Source organism: Microcaecilia unicolor, chromosome 9 (assembly GCF_901765095.1).
Source record: "Microcaecilia unicolor chromosome 9, aMicUni1.1, whole genome shotgun sequence".
NCBI lineage: Eukaryota > Metazoa > Chordata > Amphibia > Gymnophiona > Siphonopidae > Microcaecilia > Microcaecilia unicolor.
The window spans coordinates 137,567,371-137,595,149 of NC_044039.1; the positions used below are offsets into that span (position 1 = coordinate 137,567,371).

The window sequence follows — 27,779 nt, forward strand, 5'->3', positions numbered from 1 at the left end:
TTTAACTGGCTCCAGCAGATCATAGCTGCTATAACAGTGACCATTCAAATAATCTGTCTCGGTTACGCCCTGCATTGGCGTCAAAGACCACCAAATTGCCCTCAGAGCATCTTGCTTCAGCTCTCGGCACAAAGAGGTACTTGAAGAGGAACTCTCCACCCTTCTAAAGGCCCCACGCAATCAAGCCCGTTCCACCAGGGGAAGAAGGGAAGATATTCTTTTCCAGGAACTTCCTTGTTCCAAAGAAAACGAGGGATAGTTTCTCTGGGCACCCTTCTTCCAATGATGCAGGAAAAAGATTGGCTTTGCTCTCTGGACTGAAAGGATGACTACACTCACATCCCAGGCCACAGGAAGTATCTTAGATTTCGGTGGGAACATGTCACTTCCAGTACTGCATGTTGCCGTTTGGCCTCTTGTCTGCTCCCAGGGTTTTCACCAAGTGTCTAGTGGTAGTCATAGCGTCACTACGCAGACTGGGTTCCCTACCTGGACAATTAGCTAGTAAAGAGCATGTCAAAAAACAGTGCTCAGGAGTCCATGCGGAAGACTATTCAGGTGCTGGAGCTACTAGGGTTCGTTTTAAACTACCCCCATATGCTCCCAGTTCAGCAATTGGAATTCATTGGAGCCCTGCTCGACACGCAGCAGGCGTGAACCTTTCTTCCTGTGCCGGACGCTCTAGTTGTACTCGCCAGCCAGCAGGTCACAGCTCAGCAAATGTTGAGGTTACTAGGCCACATGGCCTCCACTGTTAATGTCACTCCCTTGACATATCTTCACATGAGAAACACCCAGTGGACCCTAGCTGCCCACTGGTGTCAGGCCTCTGGGAACCTAGCAGATGTCATCTGGGTAACACCGGAGTAAGTTCTGTTCTTCCTCAGTTGGACAATTTGATCCAGTTTGTCCATGGGACTTCCATTCCAAATTCCTCATTCCCAGAAGGTGCTGACAACAGATGCATTCTGCCTGGGGTGGGGAGTTTGGTCAGTTCAGGAGACAGATCTTCAGATCAACCTGGAGCTACAGGCGATCTGGAATGCTCTCAAGGCTTTCAAAGATCAGCTGTTTAATTGTACTCATTCAAGTGGACAAGTCAGGTTGCAATATAGCAATGGGCTGTCCAGTTCAGGGTAGTTGAGAGCCACATACCTGGCAGTCAAATCCAACACCCTGGCCAAAAGACTAAGGAGCAGGGTCATGCAGTTGCATGAGTGATCACTCAGCATGGGCATTGCCTGCAAGATCTTCAGTGTGGGGCACCCCCTCGGTGGATATCTTTGCCACTCCATTCACAAAGTCTGATCTAGGTTCAGGTCACATGACAAACTAGTGTCTGATGCCTTCTTCCTCCATTAGGGGAACAACCTTCTATATTCATATCCTCCCATCCCTCTCATGAGGAAGAGTTTGCTGAAACTCAATCAAAACCGTGGAACCATGATTCTGATCACCCCTTATTGGCCCAGGCAGATCTGGTTCCCTCTTTCTATGGAGTTATCCTCCAAAGAGCCTTGGAGATTGAAGTGTTTTCTGATCCTCATCACACAGAACAAGTGTTCTCTTCTGCATCCCAACCTCCAGTCCCTGGCCCTCGCAACCTGGATGTTGAAAGCTTAGAGTTTGTTTTCTTGCATCTTCCTGAGGGTGTCTCCAGGGTCTTCCTGACTTCTAGGAAAGATTCCACTAAGAGGTGTTATTCTTTCAAATAGAGGAGGTTTGCCATCTGGTGTGAGGGCAAGGCCCTACACAGACCCTGCCTGAATACCTTGTACACCTTTCTAAGTCCGGTCTCAAGATTAACTCTTTAAGGGTTCATCTCGGTGCACTTCACCGGGTGGAAGGTAAGCCCATCTCTGAACAGCCTCTAGTAGTTCGCTTTATGAGAGGTTTGCTGTTTCCAAAGCCCCCTGTCAAACTTCTGCCTGTGTCATGGGACCTCAACATCGTCCTCACCCAGCTGATTAAAGCTCCTTTTGAGCTTCAGATGAAAGTATTTGACCTGGAAGTTCTTGTTTTTGGTGACTGTTACTTCAGTTCGCAGGGTCATCGAGCTTTAGGCCCTAGTAGCGCATCCATCTTACACCAAATTTCATTATAACAGAGTAGCTCTCCACACACACCCTAAGTTCCTGCCTAAGGTTGTGTCGGAGATCCATCTGAATCAGTTGATAATTCTTTCCTAAACCTCATGTCCATCCTGGCAAAAGTGCTCTGCACACTTTGGACTGCAAGCGAGCATTGGCCTTTTACTTGGAGGGACTAGGCCCTACAGACAGTCCCATCTAGCTTTTTCTTTTGATCCCAACAGGATGGGGTTTGCCATCTCCAATTGGCTGGCAGTTTGCATTTCTTTCACTTAATGCCCAAGCTGGGCTGACTTGAGTCATGTCAGAGCCGTGGCTGTGTCTGTAGCCCACTTGAGATGAGTTTCTACAGAAGAAATTTACAAGGCTGCAACGTGGTCTTCGGTCCACACATTCACATCTCACTATTGCCTTGAGCAGGATACCTGACGTGATAGTCTGGACAAACAGTTCTGCAGAATTTGTTTGGGGTCTAGAGTTCAATGCCACCCTCCTAGGCCCGTTTTTGTTCTGTTCCAGGCTGCACTTTTGCACAGTATGTACATAGTTTCTAGTTAATTACTATTTTGAACTCGCCATTGCGAGTTCCAGTTGTCCTACCGTTGTTTTTGATGAGGCTTGTATAACTAATATACTGTACTGCTGGTCCCATGTTCTCATGGTAGATGGGAAGGCACTCATACATCCTCAGTGGGGGCCACTGGTATGTGCTTTTAAAGCTATATATGCTGTGAAAGTGTTCTGCACCAGGCGACGTGGATGACATCGCCCATATTTGAGAATGACTGGCCTGCTGTCCTTGGAGAATACTTGCTACAGGTAAGTATCTTCGCTTTACCCTCTGCATTTGGCCCATATGAAGACAAGGTTTCCAGCCTTGCCTGCAGTGTTGGAGAAAGATTCAGATCTACTCTGATGTCTATTTTGTCTATGATCAGACAAGGGATCCATCCCAGACACAACGATCTCAGCTACACCATAACAGTTATTACACATAATCCATACCACATCAATGGTCAAGGCTCATGTACTCCTGCCAAACACTCAGCTGTGACATTGTACATAAGCAAGGCAATAGAATGTATAGGTGGAAATTTGTGTTACAAGCACCCTCTCTTACAGCTGATGCAATGACAGCAGCAGCCAAAGTAGGGTTTTAATCTGTCACAAGCACCTCCCTCTCAGTGGGGTGGTCAGGCTGCGGCTGAAAGTTTCCCATCCCAACCCTGGTAAGCCTTTTCTTGGCTGGGAGGTGCGTGGTGGTGGTGCCCAGCGCTCCCACCAGCTACCTTCCAGGTTCTGTGGAGGACTTGCAGCCCATCTGCATATCCTCACAGCCTTCTCCCGGGTGACTCCCAGGTCCACTCCGATCCGCTCAGGGCTTTCACTCCAGGTGCCCAGCACTCCCACCAGCTGCCTTCCGGGTGCTGTGGAGGACTTGCAGCCCATCTGCATATCCTAAGCCTTCTCTGGGGTGATTTCCAGGTCATAAGTACATAAGTATTGCCATACTGGGACAGACCAAAGGTCCATCAAGCCCAGCATCCTGTTTACAACAGTGGCCAATCCAAGTCACAAATACCTGGCAAGATCCCCAAAAAAGTACGAAACATTTTATGCTGCTTATCCCAGAAATAGTAGATTTTCCCCAGGTGCCACACACTGAAGCATTTTCTCTGTATACTTTGTATTTTCTATATGATAGGGCGTGGGAAGTGGACCAATTACTCTAGGGAAACAGGACTATGGTGATAAAAGAAACAACTTGATTCACAGTCTCGACACAGTACCGTTTTTCGGCCACAGGCCTGCCTCAGGAGTCTCAATCAATCCTTGAAGCTTGTATGTAATATCGGGTAGTCTTGATAAAGACTATAACCATATAATTCGGGTAATGTAGCGTCACTCTCTGGTGTACAAAGGACAAACAGCATGTAGCAATTTACGAGAGAGTTATATACGTTAATTTTGGCACCAAAAGAAACCGGAAATAATGTATTTTCTCCCAGTTACTTCTTATGGCTCCAGTACACTTTCTCTTCTTGGTACTGTCCCTTCACAATCTTTCTCCATCTGAAACCACTGTATACTGCAGGAACCCATTGCCCACCTTCTGCTTTCATCATCTCACCATCTCTTTTGTCTTCTCCTTTATTTCATCTCTCAGCCTTCAACATTTACTTCCTTCCTTCCATTCAACCATTTCCATTCTATCTGAGTACATCTCATCATGCTTCTCCTTACTCTCTTGCACCTTCTGTCCACTGGGGATATCAGTCCCAATCCTGGTCCTCCACATCACCTCTCATCCTATCCACTCAGGTCACATCGTGATGTCTCCAATCTAATTTCTGTTCCTCTCCTCCCCTCCCCTCTTCTTCCCTGCCTTTCTCATGTGCTCTGACTGCAACAAAATTTCCTACATCCATGACCTCTTTATCTCTCATACTCTCCATCTGCTTGCACTAATTGAGACTTGGCTCTGCCCCAAAGACTCTGCTTCAGCCGCGGCCCTTTGTCATGGAGGCCTTTTCTCCCGTACTCCTTGCCCGGTTGGCCGTGGAGATGGTGTCGGACTACTGCTTTCAACTTCCTGTAGATTTCAACCTCTTCTTCCACCTCAGTCTCCACTGCTTTTCTTTCTTTGAAGTCCACTCAATCTGTCTATTCACTCCTCTGCCTCTCCGAGTAGCAGTCATTTATAAATCCCCTGTTAAGTCCCCTTCTTCCTTTGTCACTGACTTTGAACCTGGATTTTTTTTCTTCCTTGAACCTTCGTCTCCTTCCCTCATTCTTGGGGATTTTAACATTCATGCTAATGATCCCTCTGACTCTTCTGTTTCTCAGTTTCTTGCTTTAACATCTTCTTTCAGTCTTTAACTGTGTTCCACTACCCCCACTCACTAGAATGGCCACTGTCTTGATCTTACCTTCTTCTCCAACTGCTCACTCTCCAGTTTCTGACCTTCATCTGATAACTTTCACACTTAACCCCCTCCCCCCACCCAGTCTCGTCCAATCTCAACTAATACATTTAGGAATTTTCAGGCTATTGACCCTTCTACTCTGTTCTCCAGTGTTCCAAATCTCTCCTCAAACACTAAATTCCATATCATCAAGCTGATCAATCCATAGACTGGTGGGTTGTGTCCATCTACCAGCAGGTGGAGATAGAGAGCAAACTTTTGCCTCCCTATATGTGGTCATGTGCTGCCGGAAACTCCTCAGTATGTTCTCTATCTCAGCAGGTGGTGGTCACACACAGCAGCAGCTCTGGCTAGGCCTCCAAGCCTAATTTTTAGGTTTTGTTGAGTGCCTGGGGTTGAGGGCTCTTCTTGAGCAAGTGCAAACCTGGTGGCGCCAGGTCCCTCCTTTTCTCCCCCCTCCCGCTGGCTCCGTTTGAAAAAAAAAAAAATTTTGAACGTGCTTAAAGGCGTTTATTTCGACGTTTATTTAAACATTTATTGCAGCTACTCACTGGGACACCAGGTCGTTACAGCTCGGAGCGGAAAGCAGGTAATTTTTACCTTTTTATAGCGGGCGGGGGTTCCCCGATTGATCTCCACGTGGCCTATGGCGTCGGAGGGCGAGGGCGCAAAGAGTCGCTCCCCGGATCGCTTGGGCGCTTCTAGCGGGGATGCGGGGGTCTTGAAGTCTGATTCGCCCTTGTTGGGTGACAGTTTAGTGACCAATGAGTGTCCCGGTCCTTCCTCAGGTGTGGCGGTTTTTCCCGCCATAAACGCCCATCCCCCACTGCTCGCCTCTGCCATCTTGGCCGGCCACGCGGCTCGGACGGCTTCTTCTTGGGCCGCCCTTGAGGTAGGAGACATTAATGCCATGAACGCCCTTAATTTGGGCGACGGCACAAAAGCGGCTAAAGTTAAGCGCCGTTCTTCCCGCGCGGCTCCTTCGCGGAGTGTCGCGCCGGACGCCATCTTGGATGCGCAGCATGTATCTCCCCCGCTCTTGTGAGCGCCGGTTGAGGGTGCGTCTAGGGCTGTAGCCCAGGCTGCGGAAGTGCACAGTCTGGGGGGTTTCTCCTGTTTTGCTGCTGCATCAGGCCTTCCTTATGCAAAACGCTGCCCCTGCTCCCTCGTCTGGTAAAGAGGTTGAGGCCCCCGGAGGTAAACGCCCTCGGGTTGATTCCCAGGCCTTGGAGGACTTTGTCTCCTCCGATGTAGATGAGGGCAGTGTATCTGAGTTCTCCCAACGGTCCTTTGCGGATTCCTTGGAGGAGACGGATCCCCGCTCTGATGGAGCGGATGACCCCTCTGCAGCGCGGCTCTTTAGCTCAGAGGATTTGCCCAACCTGTTAGTACAGGCCATGGGCATTTTGAAGATTTCCTCTCCGGAGGACGTCTCTCCCTCAGCCCCTGTTGGCTCTGCCATTATGCTGGGGACGAAGCGCCCGCCTAGAACCTTCCACGTGCATGACGCCATGCACACCTTAATTTCAGCTCAATGGGATGTCCCGGAAGCGAGCCTTAAAGTGGCTAGGGCTATGTCCCGCCTCTATCCTTTGCCTGAAAGTGAACGTGAGGCCTATCTGTGGCCTACAGTGGATTCTTTAATCACTGCGGTGACTAAGAAAACGGCATTGCCGGTGGAAGGTGGCACGGCCCTAAAGGACGCCCAAGACAGAAGATTGGAGGCGGCCTTAAGGTCGTCTTTTGAGGCGGCTGCTTTAAGTTTGCAGGCCTCAGTTTGCGGCTCCTATGTGGCCAGGGCGTGCCTGACTATGGTGCAGCGGGATTCCCCCTCGGATCATTCCTTGAGGGCTGATTGGCCGGCCCTGGAATCGGGCTTAGCCTATTTGGCAGACTTGCTGTATGATGTCTTGAGGGCCTCAGCTAAGGGCATGGCTCAGACAATCTCTGCGCGGCGGTGGCTTTGGCTGAAGCATTGGTCTGCTGACCACGCCTCTAAATCCCGCCTGGCTAGATTGCCTTTTAAAGGCAAGCTGCTCTTTGGGGTCGAGCTGGACAAAATCGTGACCGATCTCGGCACGTCTAAGGGCAAGAAGTTACCAGAGGTCAGGGCTCGGGCTAGTACTCGCCCCGGTACCTCCAGAGGACGGTTTCAGGAAGCCCGTCAGTACCGCCCGGGCAGGTCGGGCTCTTCTGCCCCCTCTTCCTTCAAGAGGAACTTCTCCCCCAAGCAGCATTCCTTTCGCAGAGACCGCCGTCCCGGAGGTGCTCCCTCCGGTCCTCCCCCAGGGTCTCGGACCCAATGACGGGGCCTTGGTCCACGCCCCAGTGCTGATTGGAGGACGGCTGTCCTCGTTTCTGGGCGAGTGGACCACAATAACTTCAGACACTTGGGTGCTAGAAGTCATCAGAGACGGCTACAAGCTAGAGTTCTGCCGACCCTTAAGAGACGGGTTTGTACTCTCTCCCTGCAAGTCTCCGGTCAAAGCTGTGGCAGTGCAGCAGACCTTGGACAACCTGATCCGCCTGGGTGCGGTCGTTCCGGTGCCAGAAAATCAGCTTGGCAAGGGGCGTTACTCCATTTACTTTGTGGTACCAAAGAAAGGAGGTTCTGTGCGGCCTATCCTCGACCTCAAATGGGTCAATCGGGCCTTGAAAGTTCGGCACTTTCGCATGGAGACTCTCCGCTCTGTTATAGCGGCAGTGAAGGCAGGGAAGTACCTGGCATCCTTGGACATCAAGGAAGCGTACTTGCATATTCCCATCTGGCCTCCTCATCAACGCTTTCTGCGTTTTGCAGTCCTGGGCCGACACTTCCAGTTCAGAGCCCTCCCGTTCGGGTTGGCTACTGCACCGCGGACCTTCTCCAAAGTAATGGTGGTCATCGCGGCCTTCCTGAGGAAGGAAGGAGTACAAGTCCATCCTTATCTGGACGACTGGTTGATCCGAGCCCCCTCTTATGCAGAGTGCGGCAAAGCTGTGAACCGGGTGGTTGCTCTTTTGAGCTCCCTGGGGTGGATCATCAACTGGGAGAAAAGCCAGCTGCGCCCAACTCAGTCCCTGGAGTATCTGGGAGTTCGATTTGACACCCAAGTGGGCAGAGTTTTCCTGCCAGACAATCAGATTGTCAAGCTTCAGGCTCAGGTGGACCAGTTACTAGTAGCCTCTCCTGTTCGGGCTTGGGACTATGTGCAGCTGTTGGGCTCTATGACGGCCACGATGGAAGTAGTGCCCTGGGCCAGGGCTCATATGAGACCACTACAACACTCTCTGCTGCAGCGCTGGACTCCGATGTCGGAGGATTATGCTGTGCGCCTTCCCTTGGACCCAGCAAGTGCGCAAGGCGCTGAGCTGGTGGACGCAGACAGACAAGTTGTCTGCAGGAATGCCTCTGGTGACCCCGGAGTGGATTGTCGTCACGACGGACGCCTCTTTGTCGGGCTGGGGAGCCCACTGCTTGGGAAGGACAGCGCAGGGGCTCTGGTCTCCTGCAGAGGCAAAGTGGTCTATCAACCTCCTGGAACTCAGAGCCATTCGGTTGGCGCTTTTGGAGTTCATCCCGGTACTGGCGATGAAGCCTGTACGGGTCCTGTCGGACAATGCCACGGCTGTGGCCTATGTCAACCGCCAGGGAGGTACCAAGAGCGCCCCTCTAGCCAAGGAGGCCATGAATCTATGCCAGTGGGCGGAAGCGAACCTGGAACAGCTGTCAGCGGCCCACATTGCCGGAGTCATGAATGTCAAGGCGGACTTTCTCAGTCGCCATACTTTGGAGCCCGGAGAGTGGCAGCTATCTGCTCAGGCGTTCTTGGACATCACGAAGCGCTGGGGCCAGCCGAGCCTAGATCTGATGGCGTCATCGGCCAATTGCCAAGTGCCGCGCTTTTTCAGCAGAGGACGGAACCCTCGATCCCTGGGAGTAGATGCTCTTCTCCAACAGTGGCCGACACAAGAGCTTCTCTATGTGTTCCCGCCCTGGCCCATGGGCAGGGTGCTAGACCGGGTGGCAAAGCATCCGGGCCGGATAATCCTGGTGGGTCCGGATTGGCCCAGACGTCCCTGGTATGCGGACTTGATCAGGCTCTCAGTCGACGATCCTCTGCGGCTGCCAGTGGAGCAGGGCCTGTTACATCAGGGTCCCGTGGTGATGGAGGATCTCTCCCCCTTTGGTCTTACGGCCTGGCTATTGAGCGCAGCGGCTGAGAAAGAAGGGCTTCTCAGACAAGGTCATCGCCACTATGCTGAGAGCGAGGAAGCGCTCTACTTCTACGGCTTACGCCAGGGTTTGGCGTACCTTTGCAGCGTGGTGTGAAGCAGGCTCACTTTCTCCCTTCACTGCTCCAATTTCTTCAGTGTTGGCGTTCCTGCAAGAAGGTCTGGAGAAAGGCCTGTCGCTCAGTTCCCTTAAAGTCCAGGTAGCGGCTCTGGCTTGCTTCAGGGGCCGCCTGAAGGGTGCTTTCCTGGCTTCGCAGCCAGATGTGGTGCGTTTTCTCAAGGGAGTTAATCACCTGCGCCCTCCTCTGCACTCAGTGGTGCCTGCGTGGAATCTCAACCTGGTGCTAAGAGCCTTGCAGAAGCCGCCTTTTGAACCCTTGTCGAGGGCATCTCTGAAAGACCTGACGTTGAAAGCAGTCTTTTTGGTGGCTATCACTTCAGCCAGAAGAGTTTCCGAGCTCCAGGCACTCTCATGTCGAGAGCCTTTTCTGCAGTTCACTGAGGCAGGAGTGACTATTCGCACAGTGCCTTCCTTCCTGCCCAAGATTGTTTCTCGCTTCCATATGAATCAGCAGCTCTGTCTCCCTTCCTTTCGTAGGGAGGACTACCCAGAGGAATACTCTGCTCTCAAATATCTGGATGTGAGACGAGTTATCAGATACTTGGAAGTGCCCAATGATTTCCGGAAATCAGATCATCTGTTTGTCCTGTTTGCAGATCCTCGTAAGGGTCTGCAGGCTGCTAAGCCTACAGTGGCAAGATGGGTCAAGGAAGCCATTGCAGCGGCTTATGTGGCCGCGGGGAAGGTGCCGCCTATCCAGCTGAAGGCTCATTCCACTAGAGCTCAGGCGGCCTCGATGGCAGAGGCCGGGTCCGTCTCCTTGGCAGAGATATGCAAGGCGGCAACTTGGGCATCGGCCCATACATTCTCCAAGCATTGCCGCTTGACTGTGGCTGCTCGGGCGGAGGCCCGGTTTGGAGCTTCAGTGTTGCGGTCAGGGATTTCTATGTCCCGCCCTGGGTGAGTACTGCTTCGGTACATCCCACCAGTCTATGGATTGATCAGCTTGATGATATGGAAGGTAAAATTATGTATCATACCTGATAATTTTCTTTCCATTAATCATAGCTGATCAATCCATAGCCCCTCCCAGATATCTGTGTTGTTTATATTCCGGTTGCATTTCAGGTTCAAGTTTAGTCTTCAGTTACTTCAGGAGGACTTCGTGTTCAAGTTTTTTCACTTGGATTCTTCAAGAGTTGAGACGAGTTTGTGTTACAGTGAGCTGCTGCATTCCTCTCCCCTCCGTTTTACGGGGCTGGATTGAGACTTAAATTCTGCCAGCACTCCCTCCCGCTTCGTGCGGCTGTAGGGCAGCTTTGTACCCCTCCCGCTTCGGCGGTGTTAGGGTCAGTCAGCTCCTCCCGCGGTTGCGGTTGCAGGATAAGCCAGATCCCCCCGCATCGGCGGGGTGGTGTCCCTCCCCCGCTCCGCGGGGATGAGCTGGACGGATTCCCCTCCCCCACTTGTGTGGGGATGAGCTGGGTTAATTCCCCTCCCCCGTTTCGGCGGTGGTGAGCTGGGCAGAGTGTCCCTTTGTGGGTGTAATTCTCTAAGTGCTGAGTCCTGCGGATGGAGCTTTGATATCGACATACTGAGGAGTTTCCGGCAGCACATGACCACATATAGGGAGGCAAAAGTTTGCTCTCTATCTCCACCTGCTGGTAGATGGACACAACCCACCAGTCTATGGATTGATCAGCTATGATTAATGGAAAGAAAATTATCAGGTATGATACATAATTTTACCTTATCCAAGTATATCAATGAGGCTGTCTCTTCATATAATACTACTCTTTCCTTTGCTCAGGATACTCTTGATTCCTCCCATTCCCTGTTCTGTAAGGCGTACCAAGCCCCAGCCTTGGGTGACCTCTAGAATCTGCTACTTTTGTTCCTGTGCCCACTCCGCTGAACACCTTTGGCTGAAATCCTATGCTGACTTCTTACACAGGGCCGTGCCGATGCGGTAAGCGGGGTAAGCGCCGCAGGGGGGCGGCCACCTCTGGAGGGCGCCGCCGCGGTGCTTACCCTTGCCCCGCGCCGCCGAGGCCTTTAAATCTTTTACCTGGTCGCAGCAGCGTCCGTGAAAGTGCTGCCGACGTCTCCCTTCCCTTGCACTCATTGGTTCCCTCAGTGTCCCGCCTTCTTCTGACATCAGAAGAAGGCGGACACTAAGGGAACCAAGAGCGTGAAGGGAAGGGAGACGTCGGCAGCGCTCCGCTTTCACTGACGCTGCTGCGACCGGAAGTAAAAGATTTAAAGGCCCCAGGGCGAGGAGGAAAGAGCAGAGAGGCATGGATGGGAGGGCAGAGAGGCATGGATGGGAGGGCAGCAGCAGGGCCCAGGGAGAGGACAAATTGCTGGAAGGGGAGGGGAGAGAGGAGGATTGCTAGCTATGGATGCAGCAGGGAAGGACAGAGAGGGACAAGGATGGACATGGGGGCCCAGGGAGAGGACAATTTGCTGGAAATAGAGGGGAGGGGGGAGGAGGATTGCTGGCTATGGATGGAGGAGGGAAGGGCAGAGAGGGACAAGGATGGACATGGGGGCCCAGGGAGAGGACAATTTGCTGGAAATGGAGGGGAGGGGAGAGAGGAGGATTGCTGGCTATGGATGGAGGAGGGAAGGGCAGAGAGGGACAAGGATGGACGTGGATGGGAGGACAGGACCCAGGGAGAGAGAAGAAATTGCTGGAAATGGATATAGAGCAAGAAATGAAGAAGAAAGGAGGAAAGTAAAGAAATAAATGGAACGGAAGCCCTGGAAATGGAGTTAAGAGGACAGATAGCAGCAGACTCAGATACTGGGCCAGCATGATCGGAATAAGAAAGTCACCAGACAACAAGGGTAGAAAAAAATCATTTTATTTTCATTTTAGCGTTTGAAATATGTCCACTTTGAGAATTTACATCTGCTATCTTATTTTGCAATGTATAGCAATTTGTTTCTAAGAATATTGCTGACAATTCCTGTCAGTGTAGCAAGTGGTGAGCGATCATTTTCACCGGGGGGGGGGGGGGGGGGGGGGGTGATCATTTTCACAGGGGGGGGGGGAGCCAACTGATAGTCTGCAGGGGGGCGCCAGAGACCCTAGGCACGGCCCTGTTCATACATTTCAAATTCTTGCTGACCTCCTTCCAGTCTGCTCTTTCTTTTGCCAAACACTACTACTACTACTTAGCATTTCTATAGCGCTGCCAGGGAAACAGGACTACTACATCCAGTTGATAAATTCTCTTGGCTTAAATCCTCAACATCTCTTTGCCACACTGAATTCTCTCTTCAAAGTGCCTTCACCTCCAACTCCCTCCTTCGCTTTCTCCCCAGACTCTGGCTGATAAGGTTCACAAGATTAAACTTGAATTCTCAACCAAGTCACCTCCACCTCTCCTTCCCTTAGTCCATTCTCTCAACCCTTCTTCAACCTCTGCCTCCTTTTCTGAAATCACTGAAGAGGAAACTGCACATTTTCTTTCCTCTACCTGTTCCTCTGATCCTGTTCCCAACCCATCTACTTAGCACTCGCTCTCCTACTGTCATCCTTTTATCTGTCATATCCTCAATCTTTCACTTTCCACTGCGACTGTTCCTGATGCCTTCAAACATGCCGTAGTCGCACCACACCTCAAAAAAAAAACCTTCATTGGACCCTACCTATCCTTCCAACTATCGCCCCCATCTCCCTCCTCCCTCCTCTCTTTCCTAGCCAAGATACTTGAACATGCTGTTCACTACTGTTGTCTTGGCTTTCTTTCATCTCAAGCTATGCTTGATACAATTCAATCTGGCTTTCACCGCCTTCATTTAACTGAAACAGCGCTTGCTAAAGTCTCCAATGACCTGTTTCTGGCCAGATCCAAAGGTCTCTATTCTATCCTCATCTTTCTTGATCTATCTACTGCTTTTGACACTGTTGATCACCGCTTTCTCCTTGATACGCTGTCCTCACTTGGATTTCAGTGCTCTGTTCTTTCCTGGTTTTTTTCTTATCTTTCTTCTCATACTTTTTGTGTATGCTCTGGTGGATCCTCCTCCAGTTCTATCCCACTATCAGTTGGTGTACCTCAGGAATCTGTCCTGGGACCTCTTCTTTTCTCCATCTATACTTTTTCCCTTGGTACTCTGATGTCATCCCATGGTTTTCAGTTTCACCTTTATGCTGATGACTCCCAAATCTACCTCTCCACACCAGAAATTTCAGCAGGAATCCAGGCCAAAGTATCAGCCTGCCTGTCTGACATTGCTGCCTGGATGTCTCACCGCCATCTGAAAGTAAACATGACCAAGACTGTTATCTTTTCCCCTAAACCAACCTTTCCTCTTCCCTTATTCTCTCTCTCTGTGGATAACACTCTCATCCTTCCTGTCTCATCAGCTTGTAATGCTGGGATTCATTCTCTCTCTCTCTCTCTCTCTCTCTCACACACACACACACACTCAACAGACTTCTAAAACCTGTCATTTCTTTCTCTCTAATATCACCAAAATTTGTCCGTTCATTTCTGACCACACTACCAGAACCCTTATCCCCACTATTATCACCTCTCACTTAGACTATTGCAACTTGCTTCTCACAGGTCTCCCACTAAGCCATCTCTCTCTCCTCTTCAATCTGTTCAAAATTCTGCTGCATGATTATATTCCACCAGTCACTATGCTTATATTATCCCTCTCTTCAAAATAACACATTGGCTAGCATCCTGTTTCCAGTCTAACCAGTAAAGCCAAAACTCACCAAATTAAACCCACTGTAGCTACAGGGGTGCTTATAAAATTTGTTTTGCTAGAGAGCATATTCAAAGCGGAGATTTGTTCTTTTTTTCATACTTCCAACATACTGCTTGGATAGTCCATATCGGAGGCAGTGGCTGGCCAATTTGTATTTATAACATTGGCGACTTATACATTTTTCCTTATGACTTGATTGCTCCTGAACAATGGAAAGCTGAGCAGCTGTGAGTATGGGAGTTACCCAGCTGTGTGCTTGACTCAATCATGCTTGTCACACAAAAAGCATTATGCTTCACCTTTAATAGTCCTCCTCATCTCCCAGAGAGCTGTATTTCTTCGTCAGCTGCAGAACTAGCTGAGGCAACCACTGTTCACAGGAAGGGCCACACATGCTTATATTTAAATTTTTATTATTACTGATCAGAACTGGATACAAGAAAAACTAACAAAGAACAATACGAAGCTATCAAACATGCCATACAAGATGTAGTAGGATATTGGTTTCATATTGTCAACACTTAAGACCCCTCCCTGCCCCCCTCCTACTCCCAAATCATGAATGAAACTAAGAAACCATACAATCAAAGAAACACGCAAATAGGCAATCTGGAGAAAAGCCCGGGGACTGGGTGAGATTGCCTGGAAGAATTGTAAACCCCAGATATTTCAAGATCTGGCCAGAAAGACACTGCAGAGGAGGAGAGAATATAAGGAGATCACCAGATACCTGCAAAAAGAGGGACTGAGATATAAGTGGCTTTATCCCCTGGGCAATAAGACCCAGAGATTCCTGTCTACTGAAGGAGCTTGGAAGTCGTTGAAGGAAATGGGGTGCACAGATTTGCCAAACACAGTGGAACAGACAGACAAGCAGCGGACACCAAGTCCTAAGAACAGTAAAGAGGGATGGAACAAAGCGCGTGGAGCGAAGGGGCAAGGATCCCCGAGTTTGGATAGCCGCAGATCTGAAGCCAGCAGAGTGGACTGATCTTGGTGGCTGGAACAACATTGGATCTCACAGGATAATAGTATTATCTATTGACTGAATGTTGATAACTATAGGAGGGAAGTGACAGGATGTTTGGTTACTATAGGAGGTATATAAGCAGGGGGGCAGCGAATGAGGAGGGATATCAGAGGGGCAGCTCTCTGGCGATGGCTCAATTCCTCAGGGACTGATCTGGGAGAGAGGGAACAGAGCCAGATGCAGGGGGGGAGTGGGGGGAAGGTTACGGGTGGGAACATGGAATGTCAATGGTCTGAATAACCCTGGGAAAAGGAGCATTGTATTTAAAGAATTGAACCGGTTAAAATGGGACGTGATTATGTTACAGGAAACCCACATAAGGAAACAAGATGAACACTTGCTTAGAAATAAACAACTGGGTGATTGCTTTCTGCTGGCGGACCCTAAGGGGGGGGGGAGTTGCCATCTTTGTTAAAGCACATCTTAGATTTGTTCAGGAAGATATTTTCAAAGGGAAAGAGGGAAGATGTTTAGCGGTGAAAGGGACAATAGGAGAGCAACACATTACTCTGGTTAATATATATGCCCCTAATGGTGGACAGGGTGCCTTTTTTGAGTCCATCAGGCCAGAACCTCAGTGCATTTGGGAAAGGTCAGATAATACTGGGGGGGGATTTCAACTTCACAGCCTCAAATTTAGACCACTCTCTGGGATGAGCTGAGGGAACTAAGCAATATAGGGGGAAGTTCCTTAAGCTAATGGCAGATAGAGCTTGTGGACGTTTGGAGATTACAACATCCCAGACAGAGGACTTACACATTTTATTCCCATGCACAAAACACATACGCTAGGATAGATGCAATATGGTGCAGCCGGTCACTGTGGGGAGCTATAAAAGAAATGAAAGTATACATGCTTCTGATCATGCGCCTGTGTGGGTAATAGTGGGAAAATTGGGGAAAGGAGCGTGGAGGTCGAGTGTGGAGGTTTAAATGATACTTTGATTGCGGAGGAAAAAGATTGTCAGGATGTGCGCAATATAATACAAGATTCTCTTCAAATCAATGACAATGGGGAGGTGTCAGAAGGGATCTATGGGATGCCCTCAAGGCAGTAAGGGGGCATCTTATACAAAGGGGTGTGCAAAAATGAGGGACCAGGAAGCACAAGAGCTGCATACAAGAAAGACACTGGCACAATTAGAGGTTAAACACCATGCTACTGGGGACCCGCAGACATTTAAAAATTAGTAGATTGTAGAGCAGAATTGCAAAAATACAATGAGAAAGATGGAATATACCAGAAAATTGATTGAAACAAAGTTTTTTGAATTTAGTAATAAAGCGGGTACTATGCTAGCGAGAAGCTTGAGACAAAGACAGGTGAAAAATATGATTACAAAAATTGAAGGTGCTCAGGATGAAATATTGCACCAAGATAAGGACATAAGCAGACAATATGTTCATTTTTACACGAAACTATACTCTAAAGGGGAGGTGGTGTCCAGGGAAAGATGCGAGAATATTTAAAGAGCTAGATATACAACAAATTACAGGACTGCAAAGGCTGAGCTCGAGGCTGAAATTACAACGCAGGAGGTTATCAAGGTCATTAAAGGGTTAAAACCGGGAAAGGCCCCTGGCCTGGATGGATTACAGGGCAATATTACAAGGTATTTGGGAAGGAACTGGCACCATTATTAGGGTGGGCAATGCAAATTTTGGGGGCCATGGAGTTCCTCCCAGTATGAGGGAAGCAGGGATATCGGTTCTTTTAAAGCCAGGGAGAGATCCAGCAGTGTGTGGATCATATAGACCGATATCTCTGCTGAATATCGATGTAAAAATTTTAGCCAAAGTTATGGCAGATCGTTTGGGGAGAGTGCTGCCTCACATAATTCACGAGGATCAATCAGGGTTCATAGCACACAGACATGTGGCAGGCAATATTTCGCCGCACTTTGAATATTACATGGGGGGCACAGAGGAGGGGAGATTCACTGACATTGCTGGCGGTGGATGCGGAGAAAGCATTTGACAGGGTGGAGTGGGAATACCTGTGGGAAGTGATGAGGGCTATGGGAATGGGGGGGGGCGCATTTCTAGACATGGGTAAAGGTATGTATTCATTCCCAGTGGCGCGTGTATAAAAGTGAATGGAGGGTACTCAGAGTATTTCCCAGTAGCAAGAGGAACGAGACAAGGTTGTCCATGATCTCCCTTGTTGTTTGCTATTTCCATTGAACCCCTGGCTTTGAGAATATGGACTCTCAGAGACATTAGAGGAGTTAAATTGGGGGGTCATGAGCACAAAATTGCCCTGTTTGCAGACGACATTCTCTTTTATGTATCCCAACCATTACTGACACTGCCTATTATAATAAGGGAACTGGAACTCAGTAAAGTGCGGGGTTTTTAGTGAATTACAATAAATCTGAGATGATGGAATTACTAGCACAGAGGCAGAGTTTGGAGCAGCTGAAACAGGCATTCCCTTTTAAAATGCCGGACCATAGTTTTAGATATTGGGAATTATAATACCAAAGATCTAGATAACCTCTTCTTGTTAAACTATACGCCTCTGCTCAGGGATGTGAGACGGGACTTGATAAATGGAAGAATAATTGGTTGTCATGGTGGGGGAGAATAGCGGTAGTAAAAATGAACATTTTATCCAGGCTGCTTTTTCTATTTCAGACACTGCCAATATTAGTACCCAGAAGGGAAATTTTAAAACTACAGTCAGATATAGGGACCTTTGTGTGGGCAGGTAGGCCGGCTAGGCTGTCAAAAAAAATCTTGTGGGGGAAGGTGGAAGAGGGGGGGAGAGGGATGCCAAACGTGCAGTGGTACTACTGGGCAGCACAATTAAAACAGATAGGGGAGTGGAGTAAAGTAGACATCTCCAATTACTAGGCTAGAGCAAATTTTTGTTAGGGAAGGAAAGCTAGGTGGTCTGCTGTGGGCCTCAGTCCCGGAGCAGACATATAAGGGCCTTACGCTGAATCCTTTGTATCTCATCTCTTCATGGTGTGGAGGAGGCTGAAAAGGAAGGTAAGAGGGACAGGGAATAGATCTACATCTGCATGGCTCACACAGGAACCCGGGTTCCCGGGGGGAAGGGAAAATAAGGTATTCCAAAATTGGTTTCAAAAAGGGCTCATACGGTTTCATGAGTGCCTAGATGAGGGTCGAATACGGACATTTGAAGAACTACAGGAAATGTATGGGTTAGTAGAGTCCGATTTATATGCGTACATGCAGGTCAAACACTTTATTAGTACAGAGAAATGAGCCAGGGAGGAATTCAAAGACCAAGAGGGATTTGAAAAAGTATGGGGGGATATGGATAATTGGGGGAAAGGAATTTCATGGATATATGGACACCTCAGGGGGCAGAGTTTTATGAAAATGATCTATATGGAGGCATGGGGAAAAAGGACTTGAATCAGGATGTTTTGGAGACAGAATGGAGGGAGGGTATGCTTGGAAGTCAAGAAAGCCTCGGTGTGTGTGCTTATTAAAGAAAATGCGTATAAAGTGCTGAGCAGATGATGATATACACCTGATAGAATTAAAAGAATGTTCCCTGAGGCTTCTGATAGCTGTTGGAGATGTGGAAGGGAGACGGGAACTTTTTTTCATATTTGGTAGGGGTGCAGTTTGATTCAGCCTTATTGGAAAGATATAACGGATAGGTTGTCTAAAGTTCTAGAAGGTACTTTTCCATGTGATCCTAAATGGTGCCTCCTGGGGTGGGGGAACCAGAGGGGAAAAAGATGGCAACAGAGATTCAAGAGAATGGGGTTAGCCGCCGCAAAAATCACTATTGCAATGCATTGGAAAAAGTCCGCTGGGCCAACTGTAGGTAATTGGGCTGAGAAATTTAAAACTATTATAGAGTTGGAAAAATTGACTGATAAGCGCAAGGGGAGATATAATCCAGAGGCACCTAAATGGAATCATTTAACAGATATTGGGGGATTTAGGGGGGTTTGGGCTGTTGAGGGAATCAGTTGTTGAGGGGTTAGTGGGGGAGGGGGATAAAAGGGTTATACGCATAATGTTAAAATAAAAATTAAATTGTTGCATTGTCATGTGCTGGAGCCAATGGCTCGTTGTTATGTTTGAGATGTTATTTCAATAAAAATTCAAAGTAAAAAAAAAAACAACGAAACACGCAAATATTTAAATTCCCCATTCCAAATAAAAATCTTTTTAAAATGTTCCCTTAAGCCAATTTTACCAACCCCATATAATTCCCCCCACCCACACACGCATTCCTGCACTTGCCTATGAGGAATTCCTGCCTCTTGCCTATGAGGAAGTCATGAAATTTCACATCATGAAATAGTTCAGGTAAGAATTTCTAGATAGGTTCTCTTACTATTAGATTGGTAATAGATTTCAATCCAGACCACAGCATGAGCCAAAATCTCATATGAGTCTGTTTCTGCTGACTGTACACTTGTAAACTAAGATTAAGAAACCAATAAATAATCTACCCTTGATTGAGAAACATGAGCTCTTGAGTGGTGGGGTGTAGTCATCTTGTGGATGCAAAATCTTCCACAGATCTAATAAATCTGGAGCTGCAAGAAACAAGGGGATCCCGTTAACAGGTTCTAATATATCTTGTGGCAGAGGGTTTTGACTCATCCAACAAAGGGTCGTGAACACAACTGAAATTCCTCTCCCCTACAGTGAGAAGGATATCACCCATGGTAGCTATGATCTTTGCCCAAAAAAAATTTATCATAGGTATTAGGCGCATATGTATGCACAGTAAATATTGCTGTCTCTCACTGTTACATGTGCCAATATATAGCACCCTTCCCCTCCCACTTACAGCATAATGTATCTCTGCCATCGGGCTTTTATGGAAGAGTACCACACAGCCCACCTTATTAGCTGTCAGTGCTGCAATATAGTCTCCCACCCACTACCTTTTCAATTTAGCATGTTCTATATCAAGATGTGTCTCCTGCAACATTACACCTGTTAAGTGCCTATGGGATTTTGCTTGTGCTTAATTGGCAATGTTATGCCACATTCCAGGAAACAATCAAGCTGTTCATGTAACCATTCCTAAGAAATTACAACCAAAATATTCTATAGTGTCCACTTCTGAGGAGAGATGGGCCCATCCCACCCTCCCCTTTCTTTTAACTCTCATTGATTTGGGAGATACCAAAAGTCCTAGATGTAGATTCATATAACATCTGATCATTGGACAAGTGTGGATTCCAAAACCTTCCCCCCCCACATTCCCATACACCATCTGCACACTCACCTTCTTCCCACTACCTGCACCAAATAAACATTCCCCCCTCCCCCCAGCCTTCAAAATGAAAAGCTTTGACCATCATCCTACCTATCCCCCCCCCCCCCCCCCCCCCCCAATAATCCAGAATAACTTGTATTCCGGTCCCACCGTTTATCACCGCTTTATAATCCCCCCAACAAAATACTTTTAACAGTAATGGTGACCTTTAGTTTCCCCCCTCCCCCCCTCCCCCCTCAGACCCCCCCCCCATACACCACACAGCCACCCTGTAACAAGAACATCAGAGTATTGTAACATGAGCCCCTGAGCGTAAACATTTACAATTACCAGGATGATCTGCAGTCTCCTTTACTGTCACAAGAATCCTGACAACTCACTAGGGTTCTTCCCGCCATAGGAGCCAATATTGTTTAAAAAAAAATTATAGATATAGATTATATTATTATACAGTACAGTCTCACTTTTCTGATGTAAACGGGACTGACCTGTTTTCAGGTAAGTGAAAAGTCCATGCAGGAAGAACAAGCATCGGGTTATCTGTATTTAAATATTGTTTATTGACACTAAGCAACTGAAAAAGAATAAAAATTGTATAGGCAGGATTGTGCTTCTTATACAGCAGGCAATTTGAGCACCATATAAGAGCAGTATATTTTACAATAAGGACTGCTCAAACAGCATTGTACAGAAGCAGGTGAACAAAATACAGCAACGAGCAAGAGAACCATATTTATCTACTGCACGTTCAGCTTCACTAAAGTTGTCGTTTACAGCAGACAATGTGAACAGAAATACAGAAACGACAGACAGGAATAGGTATACGTAGAGTACTGCAATACAATTCATTGTGCACAAGAATCTTACCAATGTTCCATTTCTGTAAAAGCATGGTCTCCAGCCAAAAATGGTTCACTAGCAGGAAAAACAAGGTCTCTGATCAAAAAATCTTTTTAACCCATTAGTGCCCAACATTCCCATACGGCTTATTATGGGAACATTGGGCACTAATGGGTTAATGTTCACTTTCTTTAGCGTTTCCTTTACTATCATCCAGTGCTCCACCAAGAATTGTTAGAAGCAGCATGTGAGATCAAAATAGCTCCCACTCTGAAAAAGTGGGGTCCCATATCCATAAATTATGTTCCCTTGCATAGAAGCATGGTCTCAAATCAAAAACTGTTCCCTCGCTGCAAAAGCAGGGTCCCAAGTCCAAAACGTATTGCATAGAGGCATGATCTCAAATCAGAAATGGTTCCTTCGCTGCAAAAGCGGAGTCCCAAGTCCAAACATTACTGCATAGAAGCATGATGTCAAATCAAAAATGGTTCTTTCGCTGCAGAAATGGGGTCCCAGGGCCAAATATTATAGTTCCCTTGCAGAGAAGCATAGTCTCAAATCAAAAACAGTTGCCTTGCTGAAAATGTGGAGTCCTGGGTCCAAAACATACTGCACATACAGTACTGGAAAGCTGGAAGAGAAGCTATGTGCTTCTTGATGGCAGTGAGGGGTGCATGAAGGAGTATCAGCAGAGAAGCATGGTCTCGGATCAAACATGGCTTCCTTGCAGCATGTGAAGGTGGAAAACAGGAAGAGAAGCTGCATGCTTCTTAATGGTGACGTAGCAATGTCACCGAGGGTCTGTAATATCTGGTATCTACACATTGCTGTACCAGATTTAACCAAAATGGGACCAAATTGGTCAAAGCAGACAAAAAAAAATCCCTGGGGGGTGGGACCTAAGAGTAAAGCTAAGCAGAGTTGGGAGTGTGCAAAACACGCCCCCCCCCCCCCCCCAACGCTATCTCATTGTGAATATCTTAGTGTTCTCTACCCATTAAAGCATTAATAATATGTAATGATTATATATATTGACAAAAAGAAAGTCACCCAAGTAGTTTAGTAGGGGCGGCATCCTGCCCCCTTATAAGAACCAGAGTACTGCATAGTCATCTTGACCTGAAAGTATTTCATTGGTCTCATGGTTTAGAAAACTGTAGTTGAAGGTCAGTGTTGATCCTGATGTGCTGCATATGCCAAGACACTCCTCTACGAGTTAATTAATGTGGAGGCAAATCCCAGAAAGGCACTCTTACTGGGCAAAACATGTTTTAGCATATGAACCGAAGAAAAAGCCACAAATATATACTAGAAAGCATTAAAACTTTATACTAATTCTGAGCTCCATGTGATGTTGCCCATGTGTACATGCTCAAACCTACTGTCTATTGAAAACCCCTGTTACGGTGAGAAACGGTACTTATTAAAAGATAAAATGATCACCTAAAATGAAATGTTTGCTTAAATTGGACTGTTGAAGAATAGATGTTAGTAATTCTGTTGTATCCCAAATGGTCATTAGTTGCATGACAGTACCATGCTTTTTTTTTATATTTCTTGAATAGAGAATGACATACGGGATGGGGACACGCAGTAACCACAGGGACAGAGCTTGCAGGGTCAGAACCTATGGGGACAGAGCTGATGGGGACAAACTGTCCAGTGTCATTCTCTACTTGGAAGGCTATTAGTGAATTGGACAGTTATTTATGTTAGAGTGATGCAGACGACGGTGTTTTCATATAGAGCGGGTTGTATTTTGTAGTCCTGAACATTTTAACAGGGTGGATTAGGATTCCTTGGGGTAGTAGAAGTCAGCTATTGTGGGGAGGGAGTTATTATAACTCATTGCTGTTATTGTTTTCTATTTGTGATTTATAAACAGTTGCACAGAATATTCCTTTTTATCTCTCTATATAAAACGCACCTCAACATTCTAATGAAGCCTCAAGTTTCCCAACATTCTAAATGTGTCATGGTGTAGATCGCTTTTTCTCCATGAGTGTCTGCCCCGCCCTTGCGTCACAACGTGACCCCTTGGGATCTCCTGCTTCTTTTCCAAAACGCCTTGACGGAGGGGGGCCCCTGCCGTACACTCTCATTCTTTCTCTCACACACACTCTCACACAGACAGCCTCAAACTATGTCACACACACCCACATTCACTCCGTTTCTCTCTCTCTCACACAGTCACTCTCACACACACTCTCTCAAACATACACACTCTGCTGAAAACCTTGCTAGCGCCTGTTTCATTGGTCTCAGAAACGTGCCTTTTTTACTAGTACTTTAATAAAAAGATTTAAATATAAAATCCTAAGTGTTTGAGGCTTCTGCAGATTGGGATAGAAACAGGACCTGTGGGAATGGGGAGAGAGCCCAATGGGATGCGGTGGGGACAGGGACAGACTTTGTCCCTGTGTCATTCTCTAGTTTAAAAGAAGTTATACCACATTTTTCTCAAAATTTATTTTGTTGATTAAATGCTAGTCAAGGGCAGCATAAATGTGGGGGGAATGTGTATTTTATTTTATTTTTTAATCTGCAGTGCTGAGAATGTAATCATTTTATACTAACATGATTAGAATACAGCAACCTCTGCCTTCTGCAGATCATGACTTCTCAGCTCTCAGTAATATATGCTGCCACTATTTTTTATGGACAACTAATCTGTTCCCCAAGGTTTAGCTGTTCTTTGTTTTATACCAGATGTGTGTGCTATGAAAAACTTAAACATTGAGCTGTTAACTGCTATTTGAGATCTTGATGAACACTATACTAAAAGTGAGCATAGTACCATTTTAACAGTTTAACAGAAATGAGTTTAGCTTGAACAAAATTAATTTAATTTGTACATTCATAGATGCCTGGACACGCCTGTACTTTTTTTGATCATTGCTGAGTTGCAGATATATGTGGTGCTTGTCCACTCATTTGATTTGTGTTCACTCTTTTTAGGTTCTAGATGAAGAAGCAGAAGTTTTTATAGTGAAAATGTGGAGGTTATTGATATATGAAACTGAAGCCAAGAAAATTGGACTTGTTAAATAGAACTTCAAGCCACATTTCAAGCTCTTTCAGACTTCAGTTTTTTTCCTTCCATCGTTTAAGGACTTCGAGTTTTCTTTGTCCTCAGAAGCATTTGTGAGATCTGTATTTTTTATGTAGAAAATGTGAATTTTTTTTTGTCCTCTGCTCATGGTCCTTCTTTGGGTAGAAACCCATCTCAGTTTCTCATCGGTTATCTTTATAAGACTCAAAGTAAAATTACTGGGATGTTTTATAAGCTGCAGCTGTTGTCTAAGTCACTTTGGTAATCTTGTTCTGTTATTTTTTTTCCTTTGTATATATTAAAATGACTCTCCAGTTGGTTTTGCAAATGTTTGCACTTAATGTTGAAACAGTATCAGTTACGCACTGAGAGAAGGATTTCTTTCCTAAACATCTGAGCTTTCAGCCTTTTTGTTTTAAAGAGAGAATGCAAAGAGCAAACTTTCTGAAGGATTGGATTTTATATGTGGAATGTAACAACGTGCTTCAGTGACTGATCCAGATTTTTATTTGTAAAATGATCCCCTTGACTCCTTTAGAAACAAGGACTCATTTTAAAACTTTCATTCCTACAGAAACATGCAGGAAAAGTAGTAGTAATTGCCTAGAACTCTGAGAAAGTTGGTCTGAAGGATCCTTCTACAAATGTGTGTTCTATTACCTTGATTAATAATATATAGGTAGGCTTTTTTTACCCTTTGCTCAGATGTTTGGAATGGGGCAGAATCTCAGTGAACTCTGTGTGCCAGTTTAGTAATTTTGCTATCTACCATCTTGATGAATTTTATGAAATTCCTACAAAATTTGGAAAGGAAAAGAATACAATAGAGCACAGTATAGTGCATGGATATCTGAATTGAAGCAGTGCATTTTTATCTGCTTTCAAACTGACTGGACAGACAGGACCCCCAAGTTTATCATGGTATTTCTTTTTGTACTGATAAGCAGTCTGCCATAACATTGAAACAGTGATACTTTTGCTTCCTTGTCTAAAAATTGTTTTTATTTATGCATAAAATGATCAACATAACTGGCAAGATGTACATTACATTTTTTTTATTTCTATATCCCAAGGCAAATTGACATAGGCAGTTCCATTCCAGGACAAACAAAATCAGCTTCTTTTTTTTTTTTTTTTTTAACTGTAACTCAGTCCTTATAGTAAAACCAGTAAATCTGTTCCAGTATCTTTATACTGTATTAAACAGAGGAGTATTAGTAGGCCTGTTTAGAAAGCCAAGCTGTGACCTGTTGCTAGATTTGCATTTTAAGAGGACATTTGAAAATTTGTTTTCTTAACAAATAATGGGATCATAAGGTTCCACTATGTAAATATTTCAGATATGAAAAAAATGTATATATTTGATCTGGAGACTCTGATTCTTCAGAGGTTTGTTTAATAAATGATATTAAAGTAGCATGTGTTTACCGAAGCCAAGAGAAATTTATGTTCAAGTATCAACTGAATGAAATCACATTTGTGGGCAATATGGTTTGAGTAAGGCTTTGGGTCAGAGGGTGCTTCCCCACACCCCACCTCTTTTCCAGGTTGGATCTTATCTGAAAAATTCCCTATTATAGCATTTTTCCAAGAATGAAAAACTGGGAAAGTGTCGCTTTGCATTTTTCATTACACCAGTTGTTAATCAGAATCCATACTGGTCAGAACGACCTTGGCAGACAATTTTGAACAGTGTGCTCTGTAGATCCAAGCGCAAGCAGAGGTGGTTCGATATATTCTGAGATTGGTTCGAAAATGGTTTCAGTTGACTGTATCCCAATAAATTAAATAGTCCACACCAGAAATAGCAGAAAAATGAGTGAATGTCTACCCCTTGAAAAAAGGAAAACTCTCAAGGCACTCCAGACCGAAAGGTCTAATGAGCTGATAGTGATCAAACTGACCTAGGTATTTGGTCAATATGATCTGTTCCTCATCATTGGCAAAAAACCTTCTATATTATAGACAAAAATTCAACAAAGTGTCCAAAAAAATGTGTCTTAATTTAAACAGATAAACACTTGTATGCCCCTCTTATGTTTGCTCATGCAATCACTTGAAGTCAAATGCTTTGGTACTTAGCTATGCATGGACGTCACTATCACGGTCAGCAACCATGCTACTTCTTTCATCTGGAACCGTGTTGTGCATATCAGTAATCCTCTGAACCACCCCGAACCGGACCAACGGTGGCCAGCATTCGCTCAAGCTGACAAGCATAGCTGCTTCAGGGTCCTCCCAGTCAGGGTTTGACAGCAATTCAGCTCCGCACTTCACTCTGACGATACACTCAGTTTGAGGGTAGAGAATTGTATTTTCCAGATAGTGTTAGAAAACATACCACCATCTTTCATTTAAGCCTCATGCTGCTAGTAAGAGCATGAATGGATTTCTCATGACAGGACTCCTATATCCAGCCTACTGTAATGTTAAATTCAGAACAACAAAATCTTAGAAAAGTATTTATCCCCCCCCCTCCTTTTGCAGTACACAGCCCTTTTTAGCATGCCGTGTTCTGTGTTTTGGGTTTGTAACATAGTTCATTGGCAATTCAGATCATTAGGACCCTTACTTCTTTAGACATTAGGGTTTAACTTTTGAGAGTTTTTCTTCTATAGCTACTTCCACCATTAAAAATGTTAGTAAATCAGAGTGAGATTGTTCTGGTCCTTATCAGAATCCAGTGTAGGTATCACATAGGTGTAAGCATTAACGAAAAAGAGGGTATGTGGAAGTACATTTTTTTTTATTAATTTTAAGTTCAAAAGTTAGGATACAACAGTAAAGAGAGAGACAGAAAGAGATGTCAACAGAGCTAAGAAAATACAAAATGAATAGTTTGAAAAACCTCACAAGCACCATTGGTCTAAGGATCTGACATTTCTACCAAACCAGTGATCTTGGATCTTTTGAGCATCTTAGTACACTCTAAGCAACTGAATTTCTAATGGTAACTTGAGCTGTCTACAACACATTTGATTAATTATGCCCAGTATGATGGCAAAATAGTACCTTATAAATTTAAAAAAAAAAACAAGCAAACCTCACTCACGAAGAAAAGGAAAACTTGCACTTCTGTAGCTGCTTATTTTGACTATATGAAATTTAGTATATTTCTTTTTTTTATTATAATATTTCCAAAAAAGTACAACCAAGAATCAATCCAGTCCACATCATGGGGAAAAAAGATGAGCAAATTAAAAGGAAAATAAATCAAGGAAAAAAACATTACAAGAGACCACGCCTTCATGATATCACGTGTGATGAAATATTGTCCATACTGAGATGTTTAGGGTGTGCAGTTATTTGAGTGATTCTTGTGTTTTTAAATTTAGTAGGGAGTTAGTAATTACCTCTGGTAACTTAAACCTTAAGATATTAGACCCAGCTGGATGACCCAGCACCAGTGCTGTACTCTGCCAGATGACAGACCCAAGTTCAGTTCCAGAGCATACTTCCTGCTCCTGTCAGCTGAAGTGAAGATGCTGCAGAGGTAGTGCTCACAGTTCTTGGGAAGGAGTCCCAGCCATCTCTTAACAGCAATGCCCTTCCTGAATTGAGTGCAATTTTGTTGGGTTCCCCAAATAACTCTTCTGTTCCTCTCAGCCA

The 27,779-nt window shown here is 45.9% G+C and overlaps 1 protein-coding gene across 1 annotated transcript in view; it reads left to right on the forward strand.

The window, feature by feature from the left end:
* The window catches only part of RBM25 (RNA binding motif protein 25), a 350,786-nt gene extending 325,184 nt beyond the window's left edge, over positions 1-25,602 (forward strand). The window contains exon 18 of the mRNA XM_030214739.1: positions 24,077-25,602. Within this exon, the coding sequence (XP_030070599.1) occupies positions 24,077-24,169 (93 nt within the window). The 3' untranslated portion in view covers positions 24,170-25,602. The remainder of the gene's footprint in view (positions 1-24,076) is intronic.
* The last annotated feature ends 2,177 nt before the right edge of the window (positions 25,603-27,779 follow it).